We start from the raw sequence: 15386 nt of genomic DNA on the forward strand, positions 1-15386 counted from the left end.
GTGCTGTTCCCTCGGTAAAGCTTCCCGCTGACGTAGAATTTCACTCTGCTCACGTAGCAACTCAGCCCGGCGACGTAGCCCTTGAGGACCAATAGAATTTGCGGAGTGAACAGGAGTTGCGGGTTGGCTTCCATGAAAATGCATTTGTGGGCGTGATACCGTATGCACCCCATCGACACGTGGTGGAGCTCCATACGAGGTGCCCACGTTCAAATTCTCAGCGTGCATCACAGAGATTCCTTGTTCGGCAGGCCTTTCAGTAGAACTGCTTTCTTCCAAATTACTCACCATTGGGAAGCTTGTAGAAGCAGTGAGACTGGTAGCTCCAGCGAAGTTAGCTGGTACAGCGGACATCTCAGGATTGTTAGCACGCAACATTATAATTTCCACTTCTATGGAATGTGCGATGAGGGTAGAGTAAATTTTTTAAGATGTAAAAAAATATAAAGAATTTTTTGCAATTCGAACTAAAACGCTAGTTTTGAATTAATTTATATTAATTTATTATTTTAATTTAAATTAATTAACAATTAGTTCTGAGAATTAAAAAATTTACTTTACACTCTACCCTCTAATGCGATAATGCCGATCTGTTAGCAACGGCTCCCGCTTTTGCCTATTTATTCCTTCTTTGCTAACTGATCTTCTGATTGCCCCCGTTTCTCCAAATCGACCAATCAAAATTCGCCACGATAGCAATAAGCGCGTATGTAATTAGGACATACGTAAGTAATTAGGAAAAAACGTAACTAATTAGGATTACGTTAATGATGCTGCCATATCGTTCGTAACATTATTTATTTAAGTGTTGTTCATCAGACATTAACATTTTTGTGAAGATTAAATGTTAGTACAACACCCTAATTACCTCAATTGTAGCAAAAAAAGCATAGCACACAACCCAAGTACGCCTCGGTGGTGTGTAAAATTATGAAAAATAATGTAAACAATCCATAAGTTTTCTATTGTATGTTCTAAGTTCTTTGTTCGAGACGTTAATTTACGGCAGTAAAGTAAAAGATCCCAGCGGGATATGGTAGACATTGGTAAGCGAGCAAGGTAAACGATGTAGCATGATTGTTTCGCTTACTCCGACCGATGAAAATTAACAAGGCGATGTCCTACGAAAAGTAACAGATCACCCCTTTCGCTTACCATAGGGACGAAGAGTTCTTTGATGCCAAAGTAAATGAAGAGTTCTTCGATGCCACAGTTAACGATGAATTCTTCGATGCCACAGTTAACGATGAATTCTTCGATGCCATAGTTAACGAAGAATTCTTTGATGCCATAGTTAACAAAGAATTCCACCATGCCACAGTTAAATTCGATACAATCGTTATAAAGGTTTTATTTTTTGCGAAATGCACTTAAAAATTGTTATAACAAAATGCGTTTAACTGAACTGAATTATTACAAATTGAAATAGTTTAAAAACGTTAAATACACATATATATAGTATATATAAAATGATCAAAGGTTGAAAACAGCAGGTTTTAAAAAACGTTAAATATATATAACTATATGCGGGTAACTAGCGGAAAGAACCGGGATGCTGCGAAAGCGGAGATGTTGGTCGAACGACGTCGTAATGAAAAAAGGTGCGCGAGATCCTTTCTCGTTCCTTTTTGTTCGAATTGGTATGCTGCTTTTAATTTTGTGGCTGAGCCTCTTTTCGTTTTTTATCCAAGCAACGAGACTTGAAGAAACGGTCTTTGGCGAGTTTGATACTTTTTTGAATTTGGTGTATATACTCCGACTCGGTGAAACCTTCAACTTTCACACATTCTACAAAAAAAGTTGAAAGAGTATGTTTATAAATTTGAAGCTATGTCCTTCAATGTTAAAAATACGAAAAACTTACCAAATAGTAACGCATTAAAGTGCGTAAATTCCTTCAAAGATTTTTTACCCTTCACACCAAAGTAATTGTATTCCAGCTACAATTCAACTGCTATAATTTTATGCAGTGATTTTTCAATTGCATTGTGACCTAGCAGGTCTTGTATTATAGGCATCTGCAATAAAAAAATGTTGATTTTTGAATTAAAATGTGACACTGAAGTGTAGTATTTTTAAAAAAACTCACATGTTTTTCCTTGTTACCTTCCAATTCTTTGTCAAGTTCTTTTAATGCTGCATCAGTTTTTAATGGAAATTTATTAGTAGATTTGCGCCTGCAACTCATTGCATTTATGAGGGCATTATTTGCTGACTGCACGGTGGTTAATTTTCTCAACAGCTCATTTGTGGTGTCAACGTGTTTCGTCAATTTCTCAATATGTTGTTGCATTTCATCAATTTTTTTTTCCAGACTGGCGATTTTGCATGGACAAGAATCTGAAAACATAAATTAAACGTATAACGTTGTGAAATATCTACTTTTCGTATTAAAAGAACTTACTTTCGTTTTTGTAATTTTCCGCAACCGATTTCACGCTAAAAGGCTTCAGCCCGTGGTAACTCATCTTATAGGCCCTTGCTGTGAATAATCGGTAGAAATACAAATTGATTATCGTAAGGCAGACACATTAATTTGTATAAAATAAGTTGGACATCATAGATTTGCTCCGCTTCTTCGGTGTCAATGTCAGCTATGAAAACGCCCAAATCTATCATCGATTTCAATGGTTCCGTAAATAGATTGCAGCAGTTTTTCAAAACTTTTCCTTATATGCATGGAATCATCTTTCTTCGATAATCTTATAATTTGTATTGCCACTCCCGGTTTAACGTAGCAAAAATTATCCGGTAATTTATCGCTGATATTAAAGTCATTTCCATAAAATCGAATAACCTTCCCACATCTATTGACTTTTGGACCCAGATATCTGTCTTTTGTAAACACGTTTTCGTATTGGTATCTGTTATTTATTTGTTGTAATGTTTCTCGGGGTCTTTTAACGAACCGCTTTAGGGTTTGCAAAAAATTTTCGAATGCATATGCTGATAATGAATTCAGAAAACCGCACGATTTAACGGAGTCCACCAAATGCAGCACTGAATGTACATTGTAACTTGCTTTTTCTTCTCCATAAAAGGTTGGGAAAAGGTGCACGAAGTAATTAAGCATTTGCTTTATTTCTTCTAAATTGTTTTCATAGGTTTTTTGTGACGAAAGCAATGCATATGCACAGTGCAACAAAGAAAAATGATAATAAATACTGTCAGATACAATGTCTTTCAAAGCAACCATTCCCGTGTAAAGTACAAACTGTCGGAACTCTATTGCTTTCCATCTTGCAATTTCATCTAAGCTTCGTGGTTTTCGAGCAAATTCATTGGGTATGTAAGGTATGTACGAAATCAAAGTTTTCGACAGCATATTTTTCTGCTGCTTTGTCAACTGATATCCTACATTCGGACCATTAATTAGACATTTTAGCACTTTTCTTACAACTCCAAGATCTAAAAGGTGCATTGGTTCAACAGGAAAAGCGGAGACCATTCCCACACCTATTTCTTCGAGACACGATTTTTCCATTTTTTTATGATGGCCCACGCTATTTCTTGCAGCAAAGTCATCGTCAGTTCGAAGATTTTCCGTCAATGTACTGTAAGTTATTGTATGGTTTATTTTTTTACCCACTTGTGTGCACTTGCTGCATCCTTGAAAAGAGTTGTGACCTACTGTTTGGCAGATAAATGCTCTTGCTGGGGCATCGCAAATAAAGCATCGCACTTTCACTTTGATTCTTCTGCCATTGACTTCCATTCCGTATTGCGTTAAAGTTTTTAGTTCATAAGCAAAATCGTGTAAATAGTTATTCACGTCTGCCGGTTTCTGTTTGCCTTCAAAAACACCAATCAACATCACCTTCGTATTTCTTTTTGGATGCAATTTTGCCAATATAGGCCACAAGCTTACATTTGAGCTTTTGTACAAAGGTAAGCCGTCAATAACGATATCGATTTCAAATTTATCAACGTGACTCAACGTTATCGCGATACTCCTTAGTTGCTTTTCTAGGCCTATGTGCAAATAATTTCCTGGCGCAACAGTTCTCAATCTGCAGGTCGCTTGCCGTAAAATTCCTTTCGAAGATGTTGGTACAGAAATATTCTCCGACTGCAATATTTTTAACAAATCATCGAAGCAGTTCCTTGTGACTTTATGACGCGCAGTCCACATTTTCAATTTTTCAATTAATTTGTCACAGTTCGTTTTTTGTGAACTTTCTTCTTTTTCAAAAAATTCGACTTCAGCATCAATATTGTCAAAGCTACAATTCACCGCATCCTCTTCAGAATCATCTTCAGTCATTTCGTAAAATTCACTACAATTCACCGCATTCTCTTCAGAATCATTTTCAGCCATTCCGTAAAATTCACTTTCTTCATTTTTAATAAGTCTTCTCATATGTCTTTGTGAGAACATTCTTTTATTTTTTATTCTAAGTTTAAACACAAAAAAATAAACAAAATTTTTAATTAAAATAGTAGCTCACCTGATCACGACCAACTTTTTGCTTGATGATTTGACGAAATAATGAAAAAATTTACTTATAAATTTTATTCCATCAATTTGTATTTGTCGTTTTTCATGTACTTCCTTGATTTGTAAATATGAACACAGTAGAATTTAGCCGTATAGCTTACTTTTATGCATTACCTTGTATCGAAGAATTCTACATAGAATTTTCATCGAAATATTCTTCAAGAAAAATGTAAGCGAAGTTCCGCATAGCTTACTTTTATACATTACCAGGTATCGAAGAATTCAACATCGAATTTTCTTCGAAGTATTCTTCAAAGAAAAATGTAAGCGGTGAACCATTATCCCGCTGGGATGACATGATACGAAACTCTTTGTTTTGTGAGAGCGCTGTCAAAATCCACAGTTTTTATAACATTTGGCAGTGATGCCACTACCGAAGAAATCAGATTGGGTATTTTAGAAATCAATTTTGGGTGTTTTGCAGTTTCCACACTACTACTGAGGTATGCAATTACGCGTTAAGGTCCAGACCCAATGCTGACTGGCTTTACTTGCTTTGCTGTGAGAACTGTCAACACTGAATAGAACTATACTAGAGCATATGAAAAGAGACCAAATGAAGCTTTGCTTCAAGCGCTTGAAGTTACGAATAGATCTATGCTCTATTTGCCAGCGCTTCTGGGGCTTTTGACATTTGATATTGTAACTAGAGTTACCAGTTTGGGCGAAATGTACCAATTTCAGTATTTTTTTTGATGATACATTGACACGCAAATATTTATCACATATGCGTTCGCCAATACAAATAGTTAAAATGGAGAATATTTTAAATATTTGATATATGTATGAAATTTACAAAGAGTTTATAATAATATAACATTTAACATGAAACTATTACCAAGTTTTGATTGACTTTTTGATTTACAAAAAATAAGTGTGTTAAAATTCAGTGATTGTGACATTATTTTGAAAGCGTTCAAAGTGCTCATTTTGTCATACAAGCATTCAAAGTACGCAAAGTCAACGAAAGCAAGTAAAGCCAGCCAGCATTGGGTCTGGACCTTTACCGATGTTATTTTTGGGTGTTCGGTTCCCCAGTAGGCCTATATCACCCATATAACTATATACATATTAAAAATCAATAAATAAGGCAATTATATAACATATAAAACAAAAACAAAACGATTCATAATAAAATATCACAAAAAAAAAAATGATATAAAATAAATACATTTCATTATAAAATATAAAAAATAAATAACAATTTATTATAAAATATAAATAACAATAAAGCAAAACAATTTATTATAAAATATAAATAACAATAAAGCAAAACAATTAATTGTAAAATATCACAATTTTATGAGAAATGTATTATAATCAAATATTTCTCAATAATATAATGTAAACGTAAACAAAATTCCAATTTAAAACATTACAAAAATTCTTAAATACTATTTTTTCCATATTTACAAATAAATAAACAATGGCAAAAACGCCTGAAATTTGTCAGAATCCAGTTATATTTACACAGAAGCCGAAGAAAAACTAGGAAACAAAAAAAAGGTCTCGAAAATATATTTATAAATCATAACAAAAACCTACATATGTGAAACACAAAAAATTCTTTTTTAAAATGAGGCATGCTAAGGCCCCTGTTGAAAAATTTTAGAGTAAAAAGTATTCCATTTCTAATATATAAGGCTAGTATAGTGTTACTGTCGCTATTATTACAACATGTGTAGGGGCATGTTTCATTTTATCAAATAATAATTGCCCTACACCTGTCCTGTGACAAGTGCTCTCGAATTCTCTTATAAAAATTACCTCTATTTCTTTTAAATAATTCAAAAATCCCTGAGGCGGCTTAATCAAATTGCACCTGTCTGTTTGCCTTTCTTGTGTGAAGAGGTATTCGGGAGAAATTTCATCTCCTAAGTATGGGGGGATGGGGTCATATGTAGAAGTTCACGCAAGTGAGGAAAGTTTCTGATTGCCATTCACTTGGGAGTGGCCAGGAACGATTCTTTTGCATATGACTCAAGCAGCTCACGACTTCCGGTTTTAGACCAAGTATCCCCTGGGTAGCTAACAGACATCCGTTTGGAGGCGAGCTAAAGTGAGAAGGCGAAGCCCGCTTGTGCGGTTGTGCGTAGGGCTTGGGACCCACCACATAAAAAAATCTCCCCAATGAAAACAAACACCGAGCCTCGGATGAGAAACCCCCCTTTTGATGACGACCCCTGCAAACGTAATAAGGATCATGATTTGAGGGCATGCACCTGGAATGTCCGGACTCTTAATTGGGAAGGTGCCCCTGCCCAGCTGGTTGATGTCCTCATACAACTAAAGGCTGACATCACCACCGTCCAAGAAGTGCGATGGACGGGACAAGGACGGAAGAAGGTGGGTCCTTGTGACATCTACTACAGCGGCCATATAAAGGAGCGCAAATTCGGTGTTGGATTTGTGGTGGGAGAGAGACTACGTCGCCGAGTCCTGGCATTCACCCCGGTGGATGAACGTCTTGCCACAATCCGCATCAAAGCGAGGTTCTTCAACATATCGCTGATTTGCGCCCACGCCCCAACGGAAGAGAAGGACGATGTGACCAAAGATGCTTTCTATAAGCGCCTAGAACGCACCTATGAGCGCTGCCCCCGCCACGATGTCAAAATCGTGCTTGGCGATTTTAACGCCAGGGTGAGTAAAGAAGGTGTCTTTGGCACAACAGTCGGAAAATTCAGCCTCCATGACGAAACATCGCCAAACGGCCTGAGGCTGATCGACTTCGCTGGGGCCCGAAATATGGTTGTCTGTAGTACCAGATTCCAGCATAAAAAAATTCATCAAGCAACGTGGCTGTCCCCTGATCGAAACACGCGCAATCAAATCGATCACGTTGTGATAGACGGAAGACATGTCTCCAGTGTTTTAGACGTGCGTACGCTCCGAGGACCAAACATTGACTCGGACCATTATCTAGTAGCAGCAAAGATACGCACTCGCCTCTGTGCAGCAAAGAACGCCCGTCAACAAACACAAGGAAGGTTCGACGTCGAAAAGCTGCAATCACAACCGACAGCCAAACGATTTTCTACTCGACTTGCACTTCTGCTCTCTGAGAGCACTCATCAGCATCTCGATATAAGGGAGATGTGGAACGGCATCTCAAACTCATTGCATACCGCTGCAGCCGAAACAATTGGTCTCCGGCAACGCCAAAAAACCAGTTGGTACGATGAGAATTGTCGTTCCGCAGTGGAGAGAAAACAGACTGCCTACCTCGCAACGTTGCGATCGACCACAACACGTTCGGGGTGGGATAGATATCGAGAACTGAAGAGGGAAGCGAGACGCATTTGCAGATGTAAAAAGAAAGATGCCGAAATGCGTGAGTATGAAAAGCTTGAAAAGCTGGCCGACATGGGTAATGCTCGAAAATTTTATGAAAAGATGAGGCGATTAACAGAAGGTTTCAAGGCCGGAGCATTATCATGTAGGGACCGAGAAGGTAATCTGGTAACGGATGTCCAGAGCACACTGAGATTATGGAGGGAACACTTTTTCGACCTGCTCAATGGCAGTGAAAGTACAACACCAGGAGATGGCGAACCCGATTCCCCAATCGATGACGATGGAATAGATGTTCCATTACCCGACCATGAAGAAATTCGAATAGCAATTACCCGCTTGAAGAGCAACATAGCGGCGGGGGCCGATGGATTACCGGCCGAGCTATACAAATACGGCGGCGAAGAACTGATAAGGTACATGCATCAGCTTCTTTGTAGAATATGGTCGGAAGAAAGCATGCCTGACGATTGGAATCTTAGTGTGCTCTGCCCAATCCATAAGAAGGGAGACCCCACAATTTGCGCCAATTACCGTGGGATAAGCCTCCTTAACATCGCGTATAAGGTTCTGTCGAGCGTATTGTGTGAAAGACTAAAGCCCACCGTCAACGAACTGATTGGACCTTATCAGTGTGGCTTTAGACCTGGAAAATCCACAATGGACCAGATATTCACCATGCGCCAAATCTTGGAAAAGACCCGAGAGAGAAGAATCAATACTCACCATCTTTTTATCGATTTTAAAGCTGCCTTCGATAACACGAAAAGGAGCTGCCTTTATGCCGCGATGTCTGAATTTGGTATCCCTGCAAAACTAATACGGCTATGTAAGCTGACGTTGAGCAACACCAAAAGCTCCGTCAGGATCGGGAAGGACCTCTCCGAGCCGTTCGATACCAAACGAGGCTTCAGACAGGGTGACTCACTATCGTGCGACTTCTTCAATCTATTGCTGGAAAAAATAATACGAGCTGCAGAACTAAATAGAGAGGGTACAATCTTCTACAAGAGTGTACAGCTCCTGGCGTATGCCGATGATATTGATATCATCGGAAGCAACAACCGCGCCGTTTGTTCTGCGTTTTCCAGACTAGATAAAGAAGCGAAGCGTATGGGTCTGGTGTTGAATGAGGACAAGACGAAATATCTCCTGTCATCAAACAAACAGTCAGCGCACTCGCGTCTTGGCTCCCACGTCACTGTTGACAGTCATAACTTTGAAGTTGTAGATAATTTCGTTTATCTGGGAACCAGCATTAACAACACCAACAACGCAGAATCACTCTTGCCAACAGGTGCTACTTTGGACTGAGTAGGCAATTGAAAAGTAAAGTCCTCTCTCGACGAACCAAAATCAAACTCTATAAGTCGCTCATTATTCCCGTCCTGATGTATGGCGCTGAAGCGTGGACGATGACAACATCCGATGAGACGACTCTTGGGGTTTTCGAGAGAAAGGTTTTGCGCAAGATTTATGGTCCTCTAAACATTGGCAACGGCGAATACCGCAGACGATGGAACGATGAGCTGTACGATTTATACGACGACATTGACATAGTTCAGCGAATAAAAAGACAGCGGCTACCTGGCTAGGTCATGTTGTACGGATGGAAGAAAACACTCCAGCTCTGAAAGTATTCGATGCAGTACCCGCTGGAGGAAGCCGCGGAAGAGGACGACCTCCACTCCGGTGGAAAGACCAAGTGCAAAATGACCTGGCTTCACTTGGTGTTTCCAGTTGGCGCCAAAAAGCAAAAAGGAGGAATGAGTGGCGCGCTCTGGTGGATTCGGCTATAATCGCTTAAAGCGGTTCCTACGCCAAATATATATATATATAAGTATTGTAAGGGTTGTTAAATATTTTTAAATATAAATAGCCGCTAAAATATGCAAATGCATTTTCTTTCAAAAAATCAACCTCAACATCATCTACTTCTGAAGAACTTTCTAACCCTATTCGGTTGAACGAATGTTCAGGTCGTGGAAGTCCTTGGAACTCTTGCCACGACAAGTCCTGCACTAAACGGTCATTACACACACTTTCTATTAAATTATTAGAAATAGTAGGAGAAAAGCTTTCGTAATGTGTTAACGGTTCACAGTTTCCGTTGGTCACTATATTAGCATAACTCAATCCCCATGACTTCCTGAACAAATTACAAAACATGTGAGGTGTTATCCTTACACATCGACCACCGCCTCTCCTTATCTGTCCAAAATAATTTTCTAAATTGTCTTGACAAAGCCGTCTCGTTTGTAGATGTTGGAAACCTGAGAGTAACAAGAATCGCCACAACCGTTTCAAACTATTTATATTAAGGATCCAACCCATAAGGTAATTGAAGGAGGAAGTTATATCAGCCCCGGTGTCATCCCTAATACCCCTGACAGACGGCGTTGTTAATTCGGGTTAACTGCTTTAATCGGGGTTAATTCGAGAGTTATCTCAGTTAACTCCGTTTGCTAACTCCCATTTAATCCTCAAAATTTGGCATTTTCGTTGGCAACATTGTTAAACATGGCCGCTTTTTAAATGGATGTTCTAATAATTACGTATTTATGCATATTTTTTTAGTAATTAGTGATTTTGTACTATTTGAGCGGCTAACAACCGCAATAATTGCTTTCTATCCAATTTTATTTCACCAAAATGGAAATATTTTTGCCAATCAGCTGTTATGGGAGTTTATAACTCGCTTTGCTGCCGTCTGTCACCCACAAAATTGGAACTGATTAAAACCGCAGTTAATCCGAGTTAACTCTGTCGTCTGTCTAGCGTATAACCGTCTTTAAAAGTTTAACAGCCTCATCTAAAAACTGAATTTGTTCGGGTGTTGCCGAAAAAACTTTCTTACTAGGCAAAATAGCTTCAAAATTACTACTATTAAATAAATCAAAAAACCTATTAAATAAATTATATTCTGCCGTTTTACAAAAACTAGGGGAGGGACATGTTAAACGACCGGAACTATAAACGGATAACATTCCGGAAGCGACTGTGTCACAGAAAACTTGACCTGAAAGTTTGACACTCATTTTTTGAAAATTGTTAAGGGAAATATGAGCATCGGAAAGTTTGATTCGGTGCACAACGAATTGGATTTTGGGAGTCTTTATTATAAAAGTGCACTATATCGGACCAACTTATCGGAAGAGATTTGAAAGACAATTTATTTTTAAAATTTCGAGACAATTTCTCGTATTTTTCAAAAGGTGGGGGCAGTTATTAAAAAAATACCTCTTTGCCATTTACCTCAAAGTATGAATGCTCTATTGAAACTCCTAATACTCTAGCTAAATTAAGAAAATTAATGAAAAAAGACAAGGGATGAGACCAAGGCGTTCCACCAATATCTTGGACCATTAGAGTCATTGCACTATTTCCTATTCTATTAGTGCGATTTTCGTCGCCATAATCCTCTACTCCTACAATTTTATCATACTTGGGCAGGTATTGCATATGACTCTTAAGTGCCATTTCGTCACACAAAATCGACACGAATTTTGGTCCTCACTAAAGTCCCGACTTCTTAACTCTAAACACCTAATACTACTGCTGGATAACGAGGCCATTCCGAAACAAACTCGTCAAGAGTTCTCTCATCCGGAAACCTAAGGATGTCTTAAGGTGTCTATAAGCTAGAGGGGAAAGGAAGTATACACCTAAAGCCAGTGTTTGAAAATAGCTGTCGTATCTACGACAGTTGGGATTTCTATTAAAGTTTTTCGTACTATTGCGCACTATGGCGTCCATTTGTGGAGGAAAATTATCGCAAAAGTGGCCTATCGCATCAAAACCCTCAACTCTTTTTTTAAATTCTTCATCTAATAGCTTATATTTCCTAGACAAATCTTCTAACTGATATTTTAAATATGTCATTCTCCTTTCTTTTTCTTCTAATTCATTTTTTAACTTAGAATTTTCCTGCATCAATTTTTGTTCCCTATGAGCTCCTGAGCTTAATTTTTTTTTTTTTTATACATATTTCTTTATTTATTGAATCTGCTTTGTTTAAAGCCTAACAATAAGTAATAAAATCTTTAATCTATTTACAACTAAAAAAGCTCAGGAATGTGGTTGAGCTGTTTTGGTAGAACGGTGCTCTCTAATAGGCTGGCCGATCTCTCCTTTTTAAACGTGTTTGATTGCAGGAATGTACCAAAGCATTAGCCAAAGGGTTTGGATGTTCACGAAGTTTAGAAATATATTTCTTTCTACTGTCCTCTATCTCCTTCTTTACTGTAGGAATATCAAGATCTTTATGGATATTTTCGTTACGCATGTACCATGGTGAACCCGTGATTGTTCTAAGCATTTTAGATTGGAATCTCTGAATTATATCAATGTTGGTTGCACAGGTCGTACCCCACAGTTGAATGCCATACATCCAAATCGGTTTTATGATTGCATTGTATAACTGGACTTTGTTGTCTAGGCTAAGTTTAGAATTTTTGTTTAAAAGCCAATTTAAATTGGCTGCTCTTAACTTCATGCATGTTATTTTACTCGCTATATGTTTCCGCCACGTGAGCCTTCGATCCAGGTTAATCCCAAGATAAGTTACTTCATTCGCTTGGGGTACTAGCACATTGTTTATTTTAACTGTCCGGCATGTTTCCGATCTTAGCGAGAACGTAACATGCTTGCATTTTTGCTCATTAATATTTATACGCCAGTTGGCTAGCCATTCTTCGACACAAGTTAAGTGCTCCTCTAATACTCTTGATGTTCTTATGGGGCATTTGTTACGGCTTATTAGGGCTGTGTCATCCGCAAAAGTTGATGTCATTACGTTATTAGTTATTTGAATGTCTGCTGTATATATTATGTACAGAGTAGGGCCTAATACACTGCCCTGAGGTACACCGGCCCTTATTGCTCGTTCTTCTAATATGAAATCTGCTACTTTAACTGTAAATTTCCTATTTCTTAAATATGACTCCAATGTTTTATGCAAATCGTAAAGTAAAACGTTTTGGATTTTCCATAACAGGCCTTCATGCCAGACCTTATCGAACGCCTGAGCTACATCGAGAAAAATAGCTGAACAGTACTCTCTGTGCTCGAATGCCTTCCTGATTTCGTTTGTAATTCTATTCACTTGCTCTACTGTGCCATGTTCAGCACGAAACCCGAATTGGTGGGTTGGTATTATATTATTTTCGTGGAGGAAAGGAGACATTTTTGATAGTAAAACTTTTTCGAATATTTTGGAAAGACAGGGTAAGAGACTTATTGGTCTGTAGGAAGACGGTTGTGTTAAGTCTTTTCCAGGTTTATCTATCATGATGATCTGCGACTTTTTCACGAAATTGGATAGTACCCGAAACCAAGAATTGCATTAAAGAGCAAAGAGAGCACTGATATAGCAATATTTGGCAACTCAATTAACATTTTTGGAGTAATATTATCGTGTCCTGAAGACTTTTTCGGATTTAGCTCTTTTAGGATCTTGGTAATTTCATAAGTAGACGTCCTAATAGACACGCTTGACTCGTTTGCGATATTGGGCAAAGTTGGCAACTTAAAATTGTTTTTTGGACCATTGGGTTGAAATACCTTTTCTAGGTGATTTGCAAAGCAATTTGCCTTTTCCTCATTACTACGCGCCCAATTACCATTTGACTGTCTTATAGGCATGTTGGAATCTACTGGTGGCTTAAAAGACTTTTGGGCTTTCCAAAGAGAGTTTTTCTTGCCTGAATTTGGACACAGGTGCTTTATATAATTTTCAGTATTGTATTCTTCATCGCGTTTAACGACTTAACTGCCATTCACGTCTGGCTTGCCTTTTCTCATTTACAAGCTTTTCTATTTCAATATTAGAGATGTTTCTAAAAACCTTAACGTTTCTTTTAGGTGTTGCCAAGACAGCTGCATTAGTTATTACATCATTGAATTCCATTATGCTTTCATTAATATCTCTTCCTGTACTTATTTTTAAATCGATATTAATATGGCTACTGATATATTTTCTATATTTCAACCAGTTAGTTTTAAAAGATGTTAGAGATACTTTTGGCTCAACTATCATGGGCTGTTCACATAACTTTATAAGTACAGGAGAATGATCAGAACATAAGTCAATACATGTATCTACTTTTATTAGCGATCTATCTATATTTTTGACTACAGAAAAATCTATTAAGTCTGGTATTTTGTTTCTATCACTGGGCCAGTATGTCGGCTTACCAGGAGATATTATATCAAGGTTATTGTGCTTATTTATAATAGTGTAGAACACCTGTCGTCCTTTCGGATTAATAAGACGTGAGCCCCAGTACATGTGTTTTGCATTGTAATCACCACCTGCTAGAAATCTTGGACCTGGCGTTCCAAAAAAATCTTTAAATTCGCAGTCTGTAATTTTAAAACGAGGTGGACAGTATATAGCTGTCAGATTGAGGTCAGAACCTCGATTTTTCAATGATATTGTTGTAGCTTGTAACTGCGTTGTAGCATGCGGTTCTAAAGCATGGTGGTTTAGCCGATTTCTAACCAATACTGCTGTTCCACCGTGCGCCTCTGGATGATTTGTAACATAAAGTCTATATCCCGGTATAAAGAAATTCTTTTTATTTGTTAAATTTGTTTGCACTCCCATTTCTGTAAAATTACCTACTTCTTCCTGGGCTTCTTCTGTTATTTGTGATAATAAATTGTTCGAATCCCCAAGGGACTCCGAACGAATTGCAACTAAAATTTCTAGATTCTAATGTGTTTGGTAAATGCGAGTCCGGAACAGAATTTATCCCAAGTTTTTTGTCATTTTTCATTTGGTAAGAGAAGTGCCGATCACAGGCATACAAATATTTATTTTTACTTTGTCTAACACCCAACCGGTTCAGCCAAATTAAATATCTAATTTAAAAAGTAAAAAAGAAAAAAGCCCTACAACTTACAAATATAATCTTATATATATTTAAAAAAAATTAGCTTTTATCTACTTTTTCATCTTTTTTAATTAAGTAAAAATATTATTTCTATTCAAATTACAATAATTAACATCTAAAATTTTAATTACATTTTTACAATCCGAACACTATTAAACGTTTCCTTCATACTACATACAAATACTTCAATGGTCATACTACGTGTAAAACTTAATATCTATTTTTAAAATATTATTATTAATTAAATTAGTATTTCACCATTTCCATTACTATTTCAATGCTAGAAAAATACTTTTTTTATATTATACTACTATATTATTTCATTACAATTTAAATTTGATTTATATATTATTTAATTATATTAATATTCGAATATTAATTAATTAAAATTTTAAATTAAAACTATTAATTATGTTCAAATTGGACCAACCTGTCTTCATCCTTTTCCTCACAGGGAAAGTTGAAAAAATGCTGTCCGCCCTCGTATCCAACCACACACTTCCTAACTTTAGGCATTTTTGCTGAAAATATACGTACACTTTATTATACAATATAAACAAACTTAATAATATATTTCACTACCGTTTCTTTTGTAATATTATATAATTTAATAGCGTTTCAGTAATACCGACGTTTGACTTTTTAAAGAATTGTTTAAAAGCTTGTTTCACCGTAAAGTAAACTTTCGCACTGATTTT

At 37.2% G+C, this 15386-nt stretch overlaps 1 protein-coding gene across 4 annotated transcripts; it reads right to left on the minus strand.

Moving 5' to 3' along the window:
* Positions 1-416: 416 nt before the first annotated feature.
* On the minus strand, positions 417-5297 carry LOC128920409 (uncharacterized). Of its 4 annotated transcripts, XR_008470459.1 has the most exons (5): positions 4449-5297; positions 2405-2482; positions 2090-2340; positions 1865-2018; positions 417-1788 (listed from the first exon to the last, which is right to left on the minus strand). XR_008470459.1 is itself a non-coding variant. In XM_054227617.1 (4 exons), exons 2-4 carry the CDS (start codon positions 2466-2468, stop codon positions 1941-1943), a joined length of 393 nt encoding a protein of 130 aa, XP_054083592.1. In that variant the 5' UTR covers positions 2469-2482; positions 4449-5297; the 3' UTR covers positions 417-1940. The 4 variants fall into 4 exon arrangements, 1 of the variants encoding a protein (XP_054083592.1); XR_008470458.1 differs by having other exon boundaries at positions 2405-5297; XM_054227617.1 differs by having other exon boundaries at positions 417-2018.
* Positions 5298-15386: the final 10089 nt, after the last annotated feature.

This window comes from Zeugodacus cucurbitae, chromosome 3 (genome assembly GCF_028554725.1).
Source record: "Zeugodacus cucurbitae isolate PBARC_wt_2022May chromosome 3, idZeuCucr1.2, whole genome shotgun sequence".
Lineage (NCBI taxonomy): Eukaryota > Metazoa > Arthropoda > Insecta > Diptera > Tephritidae > Zeugodacus > Zeugodacus cucurbitae.